Source organism: Diadema antillarum, unplaced genomic scaffold (genome assembly GCF_040938485.1).
Source record: "Diadema antillarum isolate AM-2024a unplaced genomic scaffold, OU_Dant_1.0 seq00000581_RagTag, whole genome shotgun sequence".
NCBI classification, from domain to species: domain Eukaryota; kingdom Metazoa; phylum Echinodermata; class Echinoidea; order Diadematoida; family Diadematidae; genus Diadema; species Diadema antillarum.
Window position 1 is genome coordinate 334,218 of NW_027271515.1, and position 22,531 is coordinate 356,748.

The following is a 22,531-nucleotide window of genomic DNA, read 5'->3' on the forward strand; positions in this document are numbered from 1 at the left end:
TCTCTGTGGACATTAGTAAGAGGAGTCTTTTGACATCAAATCTTTGCCAGCTACTGGTGGGCAAGACAAAACAATGGGGTTCTACTGGGGTACAACCAAACATGGTTCCCAATATCAATACCTTTCTTGCAAATACAGGTGGTTATGACAAAGCTAAATATCCCTCCTGGGCCTGAACCAGAAGTTCTAAAAAGTCCTAATGTGTGTTCCTCGCCAACAGTGAATGTCACACACCAGTGAGGCTCTATGGATTACTTCAAGACTAGCTTTTCCATGCAAATGCTTCCTAAACCAGCGCTGGACAAGACACAGCAGTGGGAGCCTTGGAGTTATGAACAAAATTTCTCTAAGTCCAGGCTCTCCCGCATAGTGGTGGAGAGGACGTAGCTGTAGGGCCCTAGGGGTGACGTCAGAGGCCTCTGGTGGCCATCCAGTGTAACAGCTGAAATGCAGCAGCAGTGGTCCATGGATTATGAGAAGAGCCTCTCAATGTCGATGTCCTCTTGGCTGGTGGCTGTCGTAGTGGCGGCCTGGGACACAGCCTGGGGGACAGTCTGAGGGACAGACCGGGGCATAGCCTGAGGTGCGACCTGGGATGCAGCGTGGGATGCTGTGTCTGGAGGCAGCTTGTGGGCTCGCTGCAGGTGGGTCTTGAGGTTTCCTACAGAAGAAATATGATATCATCAGTCATTACTCTAAAAAATTATCATAATTTAATCAAAAACTGCAGTGAAACCAGAAATTTCTGTGTGCATGAAACATTTGAGAATTTCACAAGGAGCCAAGATTCATGAAAGTAAAATGTCTGTGAAAGTATTCGTCCACACAATGCAGTGAGAGTCAGTGGCGATTCGTGAGTTTCATGCTGCAAAAAAGGCTGTCCGCTCCAATTTACGAAAGTCTCATGCCATGAATGTTTCTGGTTTTTACACTACAACTCCGTCTTAACCTTAACTAGGCTGGGGGGGGGGGGCCTCCGAGGCCCCCCCCCCTCGACGTTTCGCGCGATGTATCGCTATCGCAAGAGGCTATCGCCGCGACGTTTCATGGCTTTTTTCTTTCGACTCTCCCGCATCTTTTGACACCAAATTTGCGATGCCCGGGTGCGCGGTTGCGAAGTTGCGAATAAATATGCACGTGCATGTCAGACCAAAAATTGCTCAAAAACGTGAATTTGTGTACAATTTCAATGTAAACTGTGTTTACAGGCAAATTTCATGAAAGCATGATTATTTTGGGGGTTTATTGATTAAAATCAATTAATAACGCATTTTCTTGTTCGGAACAATGTCACGGACAAATTTCATCGAAAAAACACTGGAAAACATAAAGTCGAAAAAACAAGGAAATACATAAGAAATTAAAAAACAATAAAATACTTAGGAAATTTTTTCTGATTGTGCAATTTTTTCACTTACATTTGCTAAGGACACTAAAGAGAATATTTACACCAAAAATGTGCCTGTTTTGAGCTTTATTTCGTGATTTACACCAAATTCTGATTTCATGCATCATTATGCATAAATTAGCATAATTTAGTGTAAATGATAATTTTTGAAAAAAATTAACTTCATGGTACTTTAGATTACATCATAGGCAATGCGTGTGCCAATTTTCGTCGCGATCACGCGGTCGACGGCCGAGATCCTGAGGGGGGGGGGGGCCGGGGGCCTTGGAGGCCCCCGCCTCTATCATTTACCTAAATAGCCCAGCCTAGTTAGGGTTCATTATGGCAACATTTTATATCTGTGTAATGACTGAAATGGGGAATCTCCCCATTTTTACCTTTCTTGTGTCAGAGAAGTGAAAAAGCTGCAAGTTTAACAAGGGTATTGTGAGCAAGTTTCTTTCACTGACATGATCTTTAGATATTAGAGCTTTCTGGTGCACACATTACATAACTTACATAACAAGCAAATCAAAGGATCTTGGGCAGATAAGAATGAGAAGTCCAGGGCCCCATTTCATAAAAGATGATAGGATAGCAACTCTTGCTGGAATGGCAACTTCCCAAAGCAACAGCCCATCAGGAAGCTAGATTTTTGTCATTACCATGGCAATTGCCATTCCAGAAGGAGTTGCTATCATATCAACTTTTTTAATGAAATGGGGCCCAGGTAGTGATGAGAAAGATATTAGAATAAGAGCCGAGTACACAGGGGGGCAATGTGTGGGAGGTGGATACAGTGGACTACCATTATAACGAAATCCTCGGGACTGGCAGTTTTATTTCATTAAATCAAAATTTCGTGAAAACCAAAAAGATAAGCAACACAAACACATAGAGTGGATAATGTTACGGCCTGAATTTTTACTTTGTTGTAACCTGAATTTCGTTATAACCATGTTCGTTATTGTAGTATCCTGAAGTTTATTCATACTCACTCATGTGTAATTGCTGTATAGCGCCATCTACTGGCGGGAAATAACAGACCTGTACTGCTGATTGCTATAGATGCATGTCATTCTGGCTGCACTGTGCAGCTAGCTACCACTTGTATAACAACATTGTATAAGTACCACACCGTTCATGGGGAACCCTGTGTATACAGAGACGAATAAATAAATGGCTGTAGAACAGAGATCAATGAATCTTAGTTATCTGTGAGTCTACGTCGTTTATGAGAATACGTCAGTTATAACGGGAGTGCACTGTAATGGGAAAGTGATGCAAGTGACTGATGAATGGGAAAGTGATGCTGTACATAGCAGATAGGAAGCAATCAATTACAATACTCACCTTTCTGTGAGAAGGACAGTTCGCAGTACTGACATCTGTGGGGGCGCTCTTTGGTGTGGACGTTCATGTGGATCTGCAGAGAGTTCTTCTGGCTGAAGCCCCTGTTGCATTCTGGGCAGCAAAATGGCTTCTCACCTGGAAAATGAGTCAAAGAGACAGGAAAATGAAGTTTATTCATGCAAAGGAAAACAAAGCACGGGCACATGGAGAGAAAAAGGGCCTATCAAGGATGACAGAAACTCAAAGGCATTATTTGCCATTTGCAGATGAAACAGAAACTTAATTTTCATGCTTCAAAATACCCCTGTAGTTCTTAAATGTGAGTAAGAGATAGAAACAACCAATGTCAAAAGGTTAATCAGTATAATCAATGTTAAGTATTGCTACAAAGTGTGAACAACAGTTATAATAAAATTGTTTTTAGAATAAACCACATCAACAGTAATGGTCTATTGAGAAAAATAGTGATATCTCCTTATATTCTAGGCTTTATTACAAAATCTTTATATGGTAGGATGTTTTGTGATATAACTGACCAACACATATGCATCAAATGTGATTACTCAAACATTTTTAAAATCACTGCTCCAACTGGTAAACAGTACCTCTAAACTCACAGCCAAATTGGAAGTGGTTGGATTTGGAATACCATTGGTCACTCACCAGTGTGTGTCCGCATGTGTCTGCTGAGCTGGCTGGGCTTGGCGAAGGCCTTGTGGCAGGTGGGACAGACATGGCCAGGATTGGCCTTCTTGTCGGCCTTGGAGCGGAGGCTACTGTCATGGGTGGTCATGTGGTCCTTGAGGTGTCCGGGTCGCTTGAAGGATTTGCCGCAGATCTCGCAGGTGTGTGGCCGCAAAGACTTGTGCTTCTCCTGCTGGTGTTGGCTTAGCTGCTGCATCTTGGTGAACACCTGAGAGGGTGCCAAGGTAAAAACATTACATAATATCATTGTCATTATTGAACACAACGAAAGACACGATTCATCAAGCTGTCTTTTTGATAGCTTCCAGTGCTTACATTACTTAAGAGTCACTACAGTTTGTATCAATTAACAGGAATGTTTCCTGTATCTGATTTACATTATATTGTACGAGAGAAACCTTTTTTTCAATTCAGATTTCATCATAAATAGTTATCTCATTTGTGCATTTGTGGCCAACATTTTCATTTTTTTCATTTTTTTAAAAACAAATAATCAGTTAACATTTTTTTTACCAAGTGTATTTTGTTACGTCCATTTAATAATATCAGTTGACAGTACATTACGAGTGTTGTGTACACTGTGTGTGTGTGTGTGTGTGTGTGTGTGCTGTAATAAGCAGAGGGGTAACTGCAGTTTTTCTTTGTATTATGTTTTGTTTTTGTTTATGTGAACGTGAATTTTGTGATATGAAATTAAACGAAATTTGAATAAAGAATTAAAAAAAATCCTGCACTTTTTAAAGTCATCTTGAACCACTAAATGCCAATTAGAAAAGCAAACTCTTCAGGTGTACTCTAACAACTTCATGTTTTCAACATTTTTCACTACAAACTGTCAAAGTGCTAATCATAGCTATTCTTTGCAAATGTCTTAAAAATGTTGCTGTTTGAAATATGGGAAATAAGCTGTTTAGTTGCCAGTGCTAATTCAAGTTATTGATAAAATGATAGGGTCATTACCTCATTGCAGCCTTCAACAGTGCATGGATACAGGGAACCGATTGCTGCTGCAGCTGCTGCCGCTGACATGGTGGGCTTATCCCTTGAGACCATCTCCCTTCCCGCTGCTCCTGTTGTATCTTCCTCATCATCATCATCATCCTCTTCACTATCATCATCCTCATCTTCATCATCTTCCTCGTCCTCATCATCTTCCTCTTCTTCCTCACTCTCCTGTTCAATTTGGTTCTGTCCAGAGTCCTTTGAGACAATCTGTATGGGCACTGATTCCTTCTGCAGGACTTCCATAGGAACAGGGTCTGTTGCTGTGGGTACAGATGTCTGCATGTGTTCACCTGAAGCCAGATGAGCAAGATCAACCACATTCACTGTGACAGTTTCCTGGGCATCTCCACCACTCACAAAATTGCCTGCAGAGATAGTTACTTGCTCCTGGGTCTGGCTTGCCACTGGCCCTACTTCCACACCACCTTGGATGTTTGGCTGCTGAAGGATGATGCCAGGCTGATCCAGACGAAGTTGATCCCCAGACAAGGACAGCTGGAAGGCTGCCCCTAGATTGGAAGTATCTGTGGTTGAGGTGGTTGCCTCAGCTTCAACAAAGTGTGTACCACGGTCACTCGTTTGGATAGTGTACATCTGGTTGCGCATCATAGGGTCACCCGTTGACACATTCTGATTAAGTGAGTCTTGAATTGCTATTTGGATGTCTGATGTTTGAAGGTATGGGACAACTCGGTTTGGGGGTGCACCGGTCTGTTGAGGAGCTAACCCAACACTACCAGTCAATAGACCACCTTGATTCTGAACGGCTGGAATGATACCCTGAAGTCCCGAATTTTGCATTAGGATCTGTGGCTGGTTTTGGCTGGGATTCCCAGCAGAGGTAGTTTGCACCTGAATAGTCTGCTGTTGGTTGCCAGGACCTGTATCAATCCTGATCATCTGTGGGACTTGTTGGAGAGTCGACGGATCCATCTGCACCAAGAGTCCAGTCTGTGGGTCGATCCCTTGTATTCCCTGAGGCATGGTTATTTCCTGACCATTGACAACTGCAGCCAAATCAGACTGGGAAAGTTGTAGACTGGCTTGACCCAAACTGAGGTCTCCTGTCTGGAGTGTGATGGCATTCGGTTGTTGCAGCTGCTGCAACTGCTGAAGAAGGCTTGGATCTATCTGGACGGTGATGTTATTGGCATCCAGTCCTTGAATCTGTACATTCTGTCCAATGTTGGATCCAGTCAACTGGAGTTCTAGACCAGTTAAGACTGCTGATGAGTTGACATCGTTCCCAGTGGCGTCTGGGTTGCCAATGGTAATGGGCAAAGCTTGTTGCTGGTTGGTTATTGCTTGCATGACGGGCTGTTCAGCAGCAACGGGCACTTGTGAAACTTGGAGGACTTGTGGCACTGCCTCAGAATGTGAGGTTTCAATGACAACTTGTTCAGAGTTGGCATTTTCCTTGTCACTGGCCACCTTGTCGTTAACCTTTCTCTTCCTTGTACTCGCAGGCTTGAAGTGGTTCTCCATGTGTTGCTTTCTGGAGCCAGATGTTCGGAATCGCTCATCACAGTATGAGCACTTGAATGGCTTGGCACCTGTGTGCAACCGCATATGCACTTTTAAGCTACCTACAGTGGCAAAAGTAGTTTTACATATGTGACAAGTTTCTGGTTTCCCTCCTTTGTGTGTTCTGAGATGGCAAACAAGAGTGGACTTCACAGCAAATGTCCTGCCACATTCACTGCATTTGAATGGCTTTTCCCCTGTATGAGTTCTGATGTGTCGTACAAGGTCACAAGGTTTCTTGAAGCTCTTTGAGCAATGCTCACATTTATTGGCAAACTGTGGTCGTCTTTGCAGTTCATCTTCCTTGGACAGAACTTCACTCACCCTATTCTTATCATTCACCATCTGCACAAGTATTCGCTCTGAAACGGATGCATTACGCGCTAAAGGTTTCTTTGCTATCTGTTGTGCCTCCTCTTCATTAAACCTGATGACATTCCGTGGGCGCTTTCCCTCCTCCAACTGCTGGTCTGCATCATCACTCTCACAGGCATGCTCTTTCATGTGGCGCTTCAGGTCTAGAGGTTTGCGGAATGCCTCACCACACTGACTACATCGATGAGGACGTAGATCAGTGTGAATATTCATGTGGCGAACAAGGGATCCATTGGTTGTAAAGGAAGTATCACACAAGTTACACTTGAAGGCTTTGACACCTGTGTGTACCCTCATATGATTTTTCAGCACAGTAGCAGAAATGAACGACCTTCCACATGTCATGCACTTGCACGGTTTCTCTCCAGTGTGGGTTCTAATATGCTGCTTAAGGTGGCTAGACTTCTTGAAGGTCTTTTCACAGAAATTGCAGCGATACGTCCGCTTCTCTGCATCGGTCACACTGTATCCTGACCCTGTGCTGGTTTGTATTCGGTTGGTGACATCTATTGTATTCAGGTCCTCCTGTACAGGTTGGATTTGGCTCGGCTGGGAGAAGAGAGATGCTGACTGTCCAGTGATGGCCTCCAGCTGCTGCTGGATTTGCTGGGTCTGAAGACTGATCTGATTCTCAGCTGGAATGTCTGCCTGACTGTTGGTGATGCTGTCAAGGGTCTGCTGCCCAAAAGGATGTGCATAATTCTGCCCCAGGCCTGTCTGCGAGAGAGCATCTGAAGTAAGTCCATCTGTTATTAGGTTCCCCTGTGTCAGGTTGCCCTGTGATAAGGCTTGTGATGCCAAGTTTGCCTCAGTGAGAGTTGTTGTAGCACCAAGAGCATCCTGGGTCACAGTGAGCTGGCCCTGTGCCATGGCAAGAATGGAGCTAGAAGCTTGCTCCAATGTAAGCTGTTCTGCAAGGTTGCTGGCTTGCTCTGTAATGGACTGGATTTCCTGTACGTGGTTGGCCTGCTCAGCAGACTCTTGTTGCTTGGCCTGCATGGCAAGTTCCCGCTTATGCATCTTCATGTGTTTCTTGCAGTTCACCGAGGTCTTGAAGGTCTTCTGACAATATGGACACATGAACGGTCGCACATCTGTGTGTGTGGACATGTGGCGCTTTAAGCTCCCATTGGTTGTGAACATGCTGTCACAAATAAGGCACTTGTATGATTTGATACCAATATGAGTTCTCTCATGTGCCTTGAGCACCCCTGAAGAGATGAATGACCTCATGCAAGTCATGCACTGGTACGGTCTCTCACCGGTGTGTGATCGTACATGCTGTTTGAGGTGACTGGATTTCTTGAAGCATTTTTGACAGTACGAACAGCGGTACGGCCTGTCTGATGATGTCCCTACTGGTTGGAGTCCATCTGCCAAGTAGTTGCTGTACATCGAGCTGTTTCTTGGTGGCTGTTGAATGAGACCAGTGTCAGTGATGAGGATGGGTTCTTGAAGGGGAATGTCTGGAAGATCACTGTCTGAATCTTGTTTGGAACGATTCTGAGACATCCGCGCTCTCTTCTCCATGGGCTCCTTGAAATGAGATGCCATGTGAACCTTTCGCTGTCCTGAAGTTCTGAATTTCTTTTCACAGTGCTGGCATTCAAAAGGTTTGGCCCCCGTGTGCAATCTCAGATGAATTTTCAAACTTCCGTGGGTTGAAAACATCTTGTGGCACACATTACACTTGTACTCTTTGATTCCAGCATGTGTCTTCATGTGGCTCATCAGTGTGCTCTTCACAGTGAATGTCTTGTCACACTGTGTACAACTGTAGGGTTTCTCATTTGTGTGTATCCGAATGTGTCGTACCAGATCACTGGGTTTCTTGAAAGTTTTTGTGCAGTAATTGCACGTGTGCACACGCACACCAGCGGGAACATTCTTCTTAATTTCCACCTTCCGCTGAAGAACCTCAGACACAAATGTGAACAACTGGCCGAGTTGAGGGTTGGCAGGGGTGGCTGCCTCAGTAGGAGGTGCCTTGGGTGCCTCTGGAGCAGTGGCAGCCACCCCACTGTTCTCCAAGGCTTGCTGCAGAATATCAGTGTTGATTGCATTCCCCAACATCAGTTCCTGGATCTGCTCCAGAGTGTCCCCTTCGCCGGCGTTCTGTTCAAGCATTGAGATTAATTGTTCCAGGGCACTGGCTAAGGCTGGTGTGTCGACACTGCTGTCCAAACAGTCAGCCCCTTCCTGGATGGCTGAGAGAGCAGCTTTGAGGGATAGCAGCGGATTTGATACCTCGTCGTTGTTGTGGAAGCGACTAATGTGTGCATTCACACTGCTCATCTTTCGGAAGTAGCAGGGACATTGTGGACACTCGTATCGCTGCTCCAATTCACTATTGATCTCATGCACACGAACAATGTGCGCTCTCAGGTTGCCTCGCTGAGCAAACTTCTGGCCACAGAACTCACAAGAATAGGGTTTGGTCCCTGTGTGCTTTGTCATGTGAACTTGGAGAGCTCCATTCTGGTTGAAGGCCTTGTCACAGTGGGGACATTTGTATGGCTTTTCACCTGGGAGGGAAACAACCATGTATTTAACATGTGAGGGCAATATTCAACAATTTTGTCCACTGAATGGTGGTAGAGTCATCAGGCTACTTAGAACAACTCTGACAATTCACATGTTACCAATTAATAACACACAAGATTTACCAAGTTGTAATACTGAAACTGACAAGAGGCAATACAAGAAATAAAAAAAACATAGTCTTGATAACATGGTAGCCAAAAAAATTGTTACAGCTGGTTGAAAAGCAAGGCAAAAGATGAAGTTACATGTTTACGATCAAGTCTAAGCACAAAGGAAACTCTTTAAAAAATTGTTTACCACTACATTGTACGACCAATGAACAAGTTTCAAAGGGATACATAAACCTACATATGTTGTTTTAATGTCACACACTTACTACGATTTAACCCTACATATTGGGGGACCAAAGATCTCAGCCATTGATCACGCGATCATGGTGACATGGTGAATTATGCTAATCTATGCAATGCATTTTATGTGCATCAGATTCTAAGATCAAAATCCCTAAATAAAGCTTCAAATGGGCCAATTTTTTGTCAAAATATTCTTTGTAGTGCAGTGTAATATAAATTTATGCGAAAACAAAAATTGCAGTATCACAATGAATTTCTTATGCATTTTTATTTCTTACATACAGTTTCTTTGTTTTCTATTCCTGTTTTCATTGTTTCTTATTATCTAGAATAGTAAATGATAAAGTGACGTTATCTGAGAAAAACCAAGGAAAAAATTCATCTGACAACACTTCGTGTACATTGTACACACAAAAGTCATTGGAAACTGCCATATTCTATGACATTGGTCATGATATGTTTCAGCAAGCATACCCCTGATTTTCATAAAAAGAGTCTCGATGGAAACAAAGAAACAAAGAAAAAGTGTGAAAGATGTTACAGCAAAAAGTCATTAAATTTCAGAAAGAAAAAAAAAACACACTTCAAAATTATTGCAAAAAATGTCAAGGGACTTGAAATGTCATTCATCCCCCTCCATTTTCCAGCTGGGAAGATGGCTGAATAGCTCACATTCAACTACACTAGCTGGTCTTTCAACTACACTAGCTGGATGTGAGGTGGGACCACTTCAACAGGTTATGCACCTTGCTCTTCGTGCTGAATGAGCAAAGCGGGATTTTTATGTGCATGAGTTGTGACTCGCTCACACCTCTATTTCATGTCCTTTCCCAGGAACAGAGTTTTGCCTCTTACTAGAAGGGATGGCATGATTACACACAACATTGCTCAGTTAGACTGGGGAATCGAACCCACGTCCTTTGGATCTGGAGGCAGACGCGATACCGACCGAGCCAAATCACTGCCCTCACCTGTGTGAATGCGAACATGCCTCTCGAGCTGACTGGGCTTGGAGAAGAGCTTGTTGCAGAACTGGCACTTGTGTTGGAAGCGTGAACGGTCTAGGTTCCGACGCACAAATTTCCTGTGCATCAATGCCGATCTGAACAGGGAGAAACGGGACACATTCAAAATTGCAAGTACAAAGGCACAGCTTTGATGCAAGTGCTTATGTAGCGCCCTGGTTGTGGTATCAGCACTTGTGTTACACAGAAATCCTATTATACGGGAACTGGTAGTTATAGATAACAAACTTTCTACAATACACCAATCAACATGTAAATATGACGGAATATTAGGACATCTGTAAAATGGAAAAAAAAAGTCTAGTGGGCCAAATGACATCAATACGGGGGAGTCTAGCCATATGGCATTTGCAGTGATTGGTTACAGGCTTTATGTTATCATTGGTTTCATTGATAAAATTCAGTGTAAAGAATGTCTAGAATTCTCAAATTAACTATATACCAAATGTTACATGTTTACCAGCAGCTTTTATGTTACTGCTATTGTACTCTATTCTCATTGCCTCACAAAATAGGGTTGGGAGTACTGATTTGATGGAGGCTTATCCATAAAAATATGACAAAAGGCAGAATGGTCAACAAAATTACAACAGTAGAGAGAGCACAAAAGATAAAAGGAAGAGAGGGAAAGAGAGAGACAGAGAGAGAATTTTTAGACTTTGAAGGTTTAGACCAGTTTTGAATCTATGACCAAGAGACAGCAACTGCAGGGAATAATTTTCAAACTCAAATTTGATTAGCAATTTCAGCTGATGAAAAATATCTTCAATGATATCCTGTACACTTCTATGTAAGAAAACTGCTACACAAAAGTTAGACTGTGTAGCAGTGGTGTAAAAATGCATAGCAAATTGCGATGCGATACCAGGAAAACTATTCCCTGAACTGTATCAACGTTTTCTCACCTGAATTTAGGTCGGTGCTTCTGTCTCATGTGCTCTTTTAGCATGTAGTGCATGGGGAACTTTTGGGTGCACACCTTACAGTGGTGCTCCTTTGGTTCCGTCGCCTCCACCGCATGTTCCAGGAGATGATCATCTAGCAATCTCTGCACAAAGACAAAAATAAATAAATAAATAAATAAAAAAATAAAACATGAATGATCAAAATGAATACATAAAACCAGAAATGCTTCATCATCACCATTGTGAGATAATGATTGAAACTTACTGTCAATCACAGCAGTGGTTGACAGTCCTTTGAGAATTTTGAAAATTTGGATTGAGAATTAATTATATGGATCTCCCTAGTATATAACATCATTTCCAAGTAGTTCCAGTTTTACACAACGATGAATTGTGTTACCAAATATAGTATTCAAACTTAATGCCATAGGATAACAACATTACACTTCAAGACAGATAGACATGCGGACTGAGTCATCCAAACAACAGCTCTGTCACAGGTATGCGGAAGAAATCCTGACAAATGAAATGGATTCAGGTAACAGCAGCACAAATGAAAAGCAAACTCAAACTCTGTAACGATAATAAAAAAAAAAAAAAAGAATAAGTCTGAAATAAACAGTCACCAAACTGCTTTCAAAAACCACCATGATGCATTAACAAATGCAGGAAGGACTGATCAATATGAAAACAGCACTGGCACACATACAATTAGGCAGATGACCACAAACTCACCAAGTTATTAATGACACAAAGTCATGATGTGAAAGCATAAGCTTTCCTTCACAGTGCGTACGGAAGAGTTTGTCCTCCTTGAGTTAAAAATTATCCTTTACGCTAATAAAAAGGAAAAAAAGAAACATTTTTACGACTATAGATGCTCACAATCTACACGCTAAACACAGTCTGTCCAGATGGATACAAACTAAACCTTGTTGAGAGATCCTGAAGTATTCTAGCGACAGAAAATCCTCAACCTGAAATCATGTTGCCTTAATACCACAACATACGCAGACTCCTACAAAGATGACTCTCCCCTGCAGCTCATTAGCACTTCAGTCATAAGAGTCTTCTGTGCCAAGTTCTTATGAAAACATTCTCTTTGGAGAGTTGTGAGTGCAAGTACGCTGTACATGTACATCTTGTAAATGAACACTCCAGCTTCCCATTTCTGTGTAAACAAGAAAAGCTGGCGTCACTTCCAGGGAAGAGAAAGCCGTGACAAGCAGTACTGTAAACTTAGCAGAACTACTAGAATATCTTCACAGGATGTTTCTTCAGTTTGATATGTTGGAGTCAGTCGTATTGGACCAAAAAAAAAAAAAAAAAAAAAAAAAGTATGGGACATTATGCTTGTAGAGAGGTTATTTTGACTGAAAGCAGTGGTGGAAGTGTAAGAGATAAATGAAAATTCGAGCTAAATAAACAGTCAAAATATATTATCTCATAAAATGTTTCATGGCCATTTGCATTTGTGAGTAATTTGATACACTGCCATATTATCCTCTATCGTGTGATGATGAAATCACCAGAGCTGTACAGTAATAGACTTGTTTCACATTACACCAAGATATTTTGGGTTTTTTAACCGCAGATTTTCATTTTTTCTCTGTGGCAGTTATACACTGTATCCCTTGAAAGAAGACTTTTAAGACTTTCCTGACAGTCTACAATGTATGCCTATTGGCCCAAGATATTCTTGGAAAAATCATAAGGCTGCTCTTTAAAAGTTATTAAAACGAGGATAGGGATCTGAGAGACATCATGACACTATAGTCATGTGACCTGGACAGCTACAAGTAGTTTTGACAGAGGATATATATTTTTTTTTTGGACATTCATGCTGTCATGCTTCTTTTGCAATGTTGATGCTTCCAACTGCCAGCAAGATTTCACTAATCAGTTGCTTAATATTCTACACACTGTATCACTTCTTGAAATCAATACAGTTGCATTTCAGGTACCAACAGTATGGTCCCAATGCTGCCCAGAACGAAATATCAGTTTCAAGCCAGGTTCAAAAATTTCCTTCTCACTAGTATTTTTATAAAGTCATGCTTTGACCTTGATGTGGGCTATCAAACAGATGAATGTGATTGGTACTTTCAATGAAAAAAAGATGAAGAAAGAAAAGAAAGAGTGATTAAACAAATAACACCAGAGTGCAAAAGGTACAGCATAAAATCTATCAGCTTGATTCAACACATCTCTGATTGTTGCTAATCTATAAATACACCTTAGGCAGGCAGGTAATATCTACTACTAGTATGTGATTTTACACAGCTGATGATTGTTGATAATTTATGATAATGAACAATGAGATTCTAGTGACCAGCTATTTCATTGATCACTGTAAGACCCCCTTTTTCTAAAAATGGGTGAATTTGATCACGAATTTACTGCTAAGATTGCTCTCAGCAGACAGAAAGAAATGAAAACAATTCCAAACTTCTTTAATCTAAACCTACTTAAAATTATAAAAATATGAAACAACAGTTGTTTACAAAAGTCAGAGGAGATGACAGTAATAAGTGTGTAATTAAAACCCTTTCATGATCACATTCTGAGCTGACACTTTAGATGCGGTCATCGCAGCACTGGATTCCAAACTACGCAGCCTGGATAGGAATATAGATCCGAAACTATAATCTGTACAATGTGTGCTGTATGAGACTGCTTCAAGTGGAGGACACTAAAGTTACCGGTAGGCTTTTTGGTCAAGACCTGATTATGTGTCCCAAGTACTCTGTACTGGTGTATCAATACATGAGTGGTAGTTGCCTGCTGGTATACAGTACATATACTGCACGTATGTACAATTAAGGCGCACTAGATGCTGCATAACATGCATTGTTGTTCTACAGAATGTCGTTGCTTCTTTGATTTTAAGCATTCCTGTAATACATTGTACATGGCATGTATCTTGTGAGTATTAACGTTTTGCAAATTGAAACTTAAAAGACAATTCTGTGAGTGCCTAAATTTGCGATCAAGAACCACGATGACTGAATGAGACATTTTTTGTGTTTTTTTATTTAGTATTTTCTCTTTGACAGGGTAAAACTTTCCTTCTTTGGATTGCCATATATATAGTACAGCACACTTGCGTTCCTCACGGAAATAGTTTCATTGGTTGTTAAGTTTGCAGATCATCAGTCGATTTCATGAAAATAAAAAACATCCACTAGACATACACGCATTGAATACAGCAATTGTACACCACACAAACTTTGCTCCACGTGACTTCACAGGAAACTTGGAATGATCCAAAATCATCCTCCCCAGTAAAAACTAAAATGGAATCAGACCACATGGGAATGTCAACAGAGTCAGAGAGTGCCAAAGTTGTATCTGACCGCATAATCTGCATCATGGCATCCAAAGAGCACCTCAGCATTGGTGCATACCTGGGACTACCATGAAGTCATCTCTAATTTCCTTCCTTGTTTGTTTCCTGAAATCTCATCCTGATCTAAACATGATTATTTACCTCACTCTCATTTATAAGTGGGGAAAGTCATATCATATCTACATATTGACATATCCCTTGATTCTCAGTATGCAGCATGCAACGGCAATATGATATTTACAGAATAACCATTTAAACTGGAGAATGCATTTTTCACAAAAACCTTAACCCATTGAGGATGAGTCCTGAGTACAGACTCGAGCAGAGGTTTATGGGAAATGTGTGTTGTAGCAAAAGCAGCCCATCCTCAGTGGGTTGATATATATTTGAAATGATGTAGACTGTAATGTCCAAGTATCATAAAATATTATCTATATATAGTTAAATCTAATGGTTGAATGGATAGGAGCCCATTGAAAATTTGACCCTGACCTTTAAACCTGCCCTTTATCAACTTTGACTATAAATGTCTCATGCACTGTCATTTGTTCTGTCAAATTTGAAGTACAATTATATGTTTCAGATGCATACCAAGTTTGAAGCACTGTCATTCACATCTTCATGTGTTACATCTTTATAGAGAGTAAAGTTCAAGAATTTGTTTGTATAATTTATACTCTAAACTTTACTGTCACCAAATCATGCTCAAATAATGGCCTGTCTCGCTACACTCCCTAGTAAAACAATTTTTATCGAAATTGTCCCTAGTAAGTATTCTAGTGCTTCTTTCAATAATACAATCTGAGCTGTAACCCTTGACCTGTGACCTTCCAAAAACATACTGCCAAATTCTGTTCAGTGAATTTTCCATCCTAGGTATCAGAGTTTACTAACTGTTTCACATATCATTGATAAGGGGAAAAATGTATGGATATGGATGGAAAATCTTAATGGCTGACAGAAAAATGACCAAGTGGGCCTGTTGATCTGAGCAACCTGGCTCCTTGGGCATAAAAATCATTAGGTACACTTATGTACATATTTGAGTTATTTTGTGGATTACCAGCATTTTCATCTCAAGGAGGAGAGTTACTCACCTGCAGACCAAACTCATCACCACACTCAGGGCAGATGAGGACCTCTTCCTTCATATGCAGCATGATGTGGGATTTGAGGCTAGCCACCCGCGAGAACCGCTTGTGGCACTCGGGACACTCCAGGTTCCCAACATTGTGGATGGCACGGTGCAGCGTCAGGTTGTACTCCACGTTGAAGGAGAGCTCGCAGTGCTCGCAGCGGTGCGGCTTGTCGTTCTCGTGGCTGCGCTGGTGCCGCTTGAAGTCCTTCCAGCGTGAGTACTCCTTGGCGCACTGGGTCACGTCGCACTTGAAGGGCCCCTTCCCAGGGCTACCCAGAGGGGCCAGGCCACTGCTTCCTGCCTCATCCTCATTACCTGTGTGCAAATGAACAGATGATACATTTGGTGTTAATTTGTGTTTTGGTATTAATTTGTTCATCAATTTAATTGGGGTTTTTTTTTTTTGGGGGGGGGGGGTTTCGGGGAAGATTATTGATTTCATGTGTACTTGTAATGCAATTCTTTCTTCTCCATCTCTCTTTTATGATCTCCTTCCTAAACTGCTTCATAGAGGCTTTTTGCAATTTGCGGTACAGAAAATATTATCATTATCATTTTTTTGTCACTTTCGTAAGACTGCAATATCATTTAGTGGCCACTAGGGAATGCTCCAGAGAAATGTTCCACCAAATGCTTATTCTGAGCATTTTCGGAAAATTATACATTAATTACAGGGTATTATACTGAGAGGCATCAGTTGCTGCTTTTCGCGAATTTCGCAAGTCAGGTGCTATTTGCAAAATTAAAGACAAGCGAAAATAATGACTCTGATCCCGATATAAATGTGATGCGCATACATTTCTCCATGCAATACAAAATCTATACTCCACGATCGCAGATTTAACCAATCGCGAAATCATCGGGAAGTCCCGTTTCGCAAAAATTTAGACTCACTAAATATATGGCGTGTACAGTAACATATCCATTTTACCCGCCCGTATTAAAGGGGAAATATATTCATAATACATATGGATTGAGTGAATGCAGCAATATTTATAGCACAACACATCAGTGATGTTCGAGGAAAATCGTTTTATAATCTATTTAAAAGATATTAATTTTAAAGTTTCGATGCCTAAATCGCTGAATGAGAAGACTATACAATTTGTGACGTCACTGCAGGACAACAATACTGGGGGAAAAAAGATGATTCAACATATTTATGTTCATTTTTCAGCACAGTGAAAAGCACTTGACTTTTCCCCTTTCAGAAAGCAGGGGGAATGACATTACCTGTAACATATGTCAGTAAAAGGTTGAGGGAATGTGTGCAAATCTTTTTTCTTTTTTTTTTGTGGAATTCTATCTAAGTTATATTTTCCTTTAAATTTCATTGATATTTTCTAAATACACATTTTATTCTTAGAAAGAGAGTCCGATTTCGCTTGATACCAAATATATTCTTTTTTTTTCTAATTATTCAGCAGACTTTCCCTTTGGACATAGCTGTCAGTAAGCAAATACTGTTCAAAGTGAAAATTCCTGAACGAAACAAAATAAAACAAACTACCCAGTTAGAACTACTTTAAGGTGCATGAAACCCATGAAAATGTTAACATGGTCCCCAATATTTTGTATAGATATTGATTATGTAGCTATGATGTGAATCAAAAACTAAAAAGAAAAACAGTCACAGATACAGAGAGTCAAGATCTCCTCTCTGGACTTCAATTTATTCATTTTGCATGAATTGCAAACATATTCCACTGAATATGATATCAAATATCTCTATTGAGTATGACAGCAAAACTAATCATGCCATTCATAAGACACTAGTCTCTATAATGTTGAATCTCTGGATCTCTACAAAACATGCATCTATTCTTTGCAACATGATGTCATACTAACTGCCATAAAGCATGTTTTCTTGAACTGCTCTCACTTCCTATAGTTTTATCATCTTTTTTTATGTCAGGCCAGAGGTATCATCCATCTATCTATCAATTCTAATCAAAGAACAGTTGATTGTTGAAAGAGAGAAGAAAAGTTACAAACTGTGACTACCTTTGGTTTCTTAATTGTCAAGTCAATACAATGAAGAGTTGATACAATAATGCATGTAACAGAAATTTCAATCTGTTAGATTACAGAATACCACAAGTACCGAAACTGTCCAGTGCTCCCATGTAACCCTCTTAAAAATCACTGAACACTATAAAAAGAGGCTGCATCTAGTCAAAGTGTAGGACCTATGTGCAAGATCAGTGTGTATACATACATGTGTGATATGACCATGTGTAATGCTTTGTACATACCGGCATACAATGTGTGATATGTGTGTACAAAGTTTGTATAGTACAAAATATGTACAATGTACAGCAATGTGTCCATGGAAGTGGTGTGTGTGTTTATTTCTTTACTTGGCTAATATGGGATAATTTCTGTATTGTCAATAGCTCATTCTGCATTTTTTACCTCCCCTGATAGTGTAATATATTACCTCTGTGAAGACGTGTTTCTGTCAGTGTTGGTTTGTCTGTTTGCAAAATAACTCAACAAGTTCAAGAATTGATGAAACTTACCATTACAGTACATTAGTACTGCTAATACAGCAGGAAGAGTTGATAATGACACAAGGAACAGATCATGGATTAAATTTTGGTAGTGATCCAGGAATTTTAATGAATTTTTGAAGGGTTTTTATCTTTTGACAAATAGGCAGGGTCCTACATAAGCACTTGCCTGATTGCCCGGGGCAGGTGAAAATCAAATTCGGGCAAGTGTTTTTGAACAATGAGAACAAATGCTTGCCTGAATTGGGCAAGCAAAAATTTGAAGGCATCTTTTTTTCACTTATTCCCCCAACAAACCCACAAAGTAAACCATACAGAAGCCCAAAGATGATGGCTGTTCAGTGATGCAACGCACTTTATATTTTTATTTCAGCAACTTTCCAATATTTACAATATGTATGTGAAGAAGCCCCTATATGCAATGCAACGGCAACACTTGATTGGACAGAGTCTGTTACTCCATTGTGTTTAAGCGTATGAATCAATGAGAGCCATGTATTCAAATGATTCTGTTTTATTGAGCCCTTGACTTACACATGATTGTCTATATTATTTCCTTATATTTTAGACTTTCTTTTTGGGCAAGTAAAATCAATGTTCGAGAAGTGTTTTGCAGCAAGTTATGTAGCACCCTGAAATAGGGTCAATGAACTTGGGAGTTCAAGCTGCACGCATACGTGCACTCACTGATGAGTAAGAAGCACAAGGCTTTATCATTGGGAAGTTGGGCGATTTTCAGGATGCATCTACAATGAGTGGAAATGAGCTGCAGCTTGGCAGAGGTCTGCACTCTCCGAATGCTTTTCTAGTTTAATTTACTACCAATCAGGGGCGGATCCAGGAATTCCGTAAAGAGAGGGCGCCTTTACAAAATTAAAGGGGGCGCGTGCCCTCCCCCCACCCCCCCCCCCCCCCACTTTCTTTCTTTTTAAATTTCTTTTGTTTCAGCAAGAATTAAAGGGGGCACACGCCCGGTGCGCCACCGCCTACATCACTGCCAATGGTACTTCAATTCAATTGGTAGAAGTTGACATTGTTAGCAACATCTTCTAAAGGTCTTTAACAGGGCATCATGACAGCTATCTCTGACTATTAGGGTGAATTGACATTAGACAAATCAAAAAGGCTGCTCAGTTCAGACCTTGAGTCAGCTTTTCCATAATCCCTGCTATTAATTTAAATGCAGAGCCAGACAAAATACATTTTCCCAGTTACATTTGAATTACATTTTGGAAATATTTTGTGTCTTACATTGTAGACCTACATGTACATTGCAAAATACACATTATTTTTTCCCCTAAAAAAGTTGAATTCAGCTACCATGAAACTGTCACCATGCTGCAACACTTGAGATTCTCTTTACTACAAATTTTCATCATCTCCTGTTCAAAGTGGTTTGAAGAGCTCTGTCCTTTAAAAAAAAAAGGATCTTGCCTGAGGAAACTGTTTGTAAATAGGCACAGAGCAATAAAATATTATGACATCATGGGCCCGTTGCATAAAAGTTACAATTATGGTAACTTTGCCATCCAATGGTAACTACCATGTTAAGATGTAACTACCATGGCAACAATACTCAACATATAAATCCATATAAATGCAATTATTATTATTATTATTATTATTATTATTAACAGCCAATCAAAATCAAGAATTCCACGGAAGTTACCATTAGATGGCGAAGTTATCATGATAGTAACTTTTATACAACGGGCCCAAGATCTTTATAGTTGATGATTAAAAGAAGCCATAATACAAAATGGATCACATCTTCTGTTCATCTGTCAGGAAACCATCAAAGAGGAGAGTTGCAGTTGATGCACATGATGTACCATACACACACACACGTTACACACACACACAAATGCATCTAAAGATTAAATGTGTTTTCAACTGTACAGAACATATCACATATTCACTGGATGTACACTGTAGTTGTACTTGTAGGAGAATTTAAAAAGCAAAGTGTGAACCCTTGTATTATAAAAGATCCTTCTGCGCCTTTTTTTTTCTCTCTCTCTCCTTCTCTTTCTCTCTAAAATCTCTTAGTTTGAATAATACTGATGGCATGCACCACACACACACACACACACACACACACATACATACACACAAATACATCTAAAGATTAAGTGTGTTTTCAACTGTACAGAACATATTACATACCATTCACTGGATGTACACTGTACACGTGTAGGAGAATTTAGAAAAGCAAAGTGTGAACCCTTGTATTATAAAAGATCCTTCTGCGCCTTTTTTTTTTTTTTCTCTCTCTCTCTCTCCTTCTCTCTAAAATTTCTTAGTTTGAACAATACTGATGGCATGTTAGGTTTAAACTTCTCACATGTTTGGCTTTTATAATCAGTTAGGTATTCTATTTCTTATAAATGCCATCAAAAGTATAGGGTCATAGTTACTGTACCTTGGTACCCGTACTATACAAAACAGACAATGCTTAACATGTTCACTGAATGTATCACCTAAATTTATGCTATGAATGAATTTCATACAGTACCAGTACTACAAAAAATTGTACATGTATACACGTAGATGGACACACTTTCAAGAGTTCTTAATTCCAACAGTGTAAACTCAGTATCGTTGGTGCTACCAAATTATTTCTGAATGCCTAAATATTCATCTGAAGATGCTCAACAGCACACGACTCACCCAATATATAGAACAGCTCCCACACTTAATTATACATGCAATCACACAGCAAGGAATAGGACCTGCAATTGTATAAGGGGGTGTTTCACAATGAATTTATGAAATGTTGATCTTAACATTTATATTTCAACTTACAATGATGGTATGCCTTGTGTGTTTTAAATAATATTACAACTTCCAAACGAAATAAATGCAAACAATGGAAACCTTTTTTTTTTTTTCCATGTACAGAGTTAGCCATTTGGGCCTAATGTAACAAATAAAGGACAAATACATAACATATGTAACATACATTTTCTGTTAAGTTTGATAAAAATTTGAAGAGGATTCTGAAAACATCTAAATAAGGAATGTTCAGCAAAACCAATCACATACCAGTATCACAATTTTTAATAAGTAGATCTACTTGATCTTAATTCTTTAAATCAACTTAAATTCTTGGTGAAATACCCACAAGGTGACACACTCCAAGGTGGCATTAATGATTTAATAATTCTAATACAACCTCTTCTTCAAAATTGTTAATGTTTAATAAGCTTTGCTTTGCCTTTTATTATTGATTCTAAATTTCAAAAGGTCCCTTTGCTTATGGGAACGTCATCAAAATATGGATGTGAATTGATAGCACCCAATTATGAATATTAACATTACAATTAATATTTAAGATCATAATTTCTAAATGTCAGATTAAACGTGGTGGAGTTTGAGGACAAGTGAACAACCCATCCCCCTGGATCGGGAGGTCGGCCACGGGGGCCTGCACCTGTAATGTCGCGTCCGACCCCGGAGCGGTAGATTGCAGCAGGTAAAATGCATGCTGTAGCACTAACTCGGCACGGGAACCGAAAAACCGGTCAAAACGCCGTCTGTGTTTTTCATGGCGCGCTCTCGCTTCCCGTCCCTTCTCGCTTCTATTGCCATGAATATCCTCGCAATATTCATTGGCAAGACTTACATAACCGGGTTGTTACATGCAACAAAATATACCAAATGACTGCTTAGTAAACATTCTCTCTCTTGCCTTCCTTGTTTTCAAAATACGAGCGGAAATTTGTTTACAAGAAGTGGATATATTTCGTATCACTCCGCCAGCTTTGGTCACAAGAACATGTAGGAAATCTCCATAGCACCTTGCCTATGCCATTTACCGTTCGTGACCCGTGTAGTTAGTAGCAAGGCTGCCGTGTTATTCACACGGAACTACATACTTGGCTGTAGCATCTACATTGAACAAAATGCGCTGCGGTTTTGCTGAAATTCGGGTGCTCTCCTGCAACGGAGGTGTAGAATATACGAATTGCTAGATAATCGAAAAATCATCTTGTTGTTTTTAAGTCATGAAACTCACCTCCCAGGTCTATAGGTCGGTATCGGGGTCGAACAAATCGTCTTCGGGGCATAGTCTTCGTAAATAAATCGTAACCGTTGAAAATGGCGAAAGCAGTTCTCTGTAAGTGTAACGTTAGTGGTATGCATGCTATCCCATATCGCCCAGCGATAGCTAGCAGGTAGAGCGGACCCTTTGGCCTAGCGAGGGCGATCCGACGTAAAGCTTGGCGGCGGCGGAGCCAGAGACCCCTTGCATGTTATGACGTCATGATAAAATAGAACCCGGATGGATGCCGTTGCGACTTACTGAGGAACGAACTGCAAGTTCCTGATTTTGTTTTGTTCCACGATGTTTA

General features: G+C 40.3%; 1 protein-coding gene across 1 annotated transcript; it reads right to left on the minus strand.

Annotated features, from left to right (window-relative positions):
- Positions 1 to 409: 409 nt before the first annotated feature.
- On the minus strand, positions 410 to 22,286 carry LOC139735455 (zinc finger protein 236-like). Its single transcript, XM_071646211.1, has 8 exons — positions 22,195 to 22,286; positions 15,623 to 15,978; positions 11,177 to 11,319; positions 10,218 to 10,348; positions 4,406 to 8,874; positions 3,404 to 3,653; positions 2,741 to 2,875; positions 410 to 661 (listed from the first exon to the last, which is right to left on the minus strand). Exons 1-8 carry the CDS (start codon positions 22,244 to 22,246, stop codon positions 471 to 473), a joined length of 5,727 nt encoding a protein of 1,908 aa, XP_071502312.1. The 5' UTR covers positions 22,247 to 22,286; the 3' UTR covers positions 410 to 470.
- Positions 22,287 to 22,531: the final 245 nt, after the last annotated feature.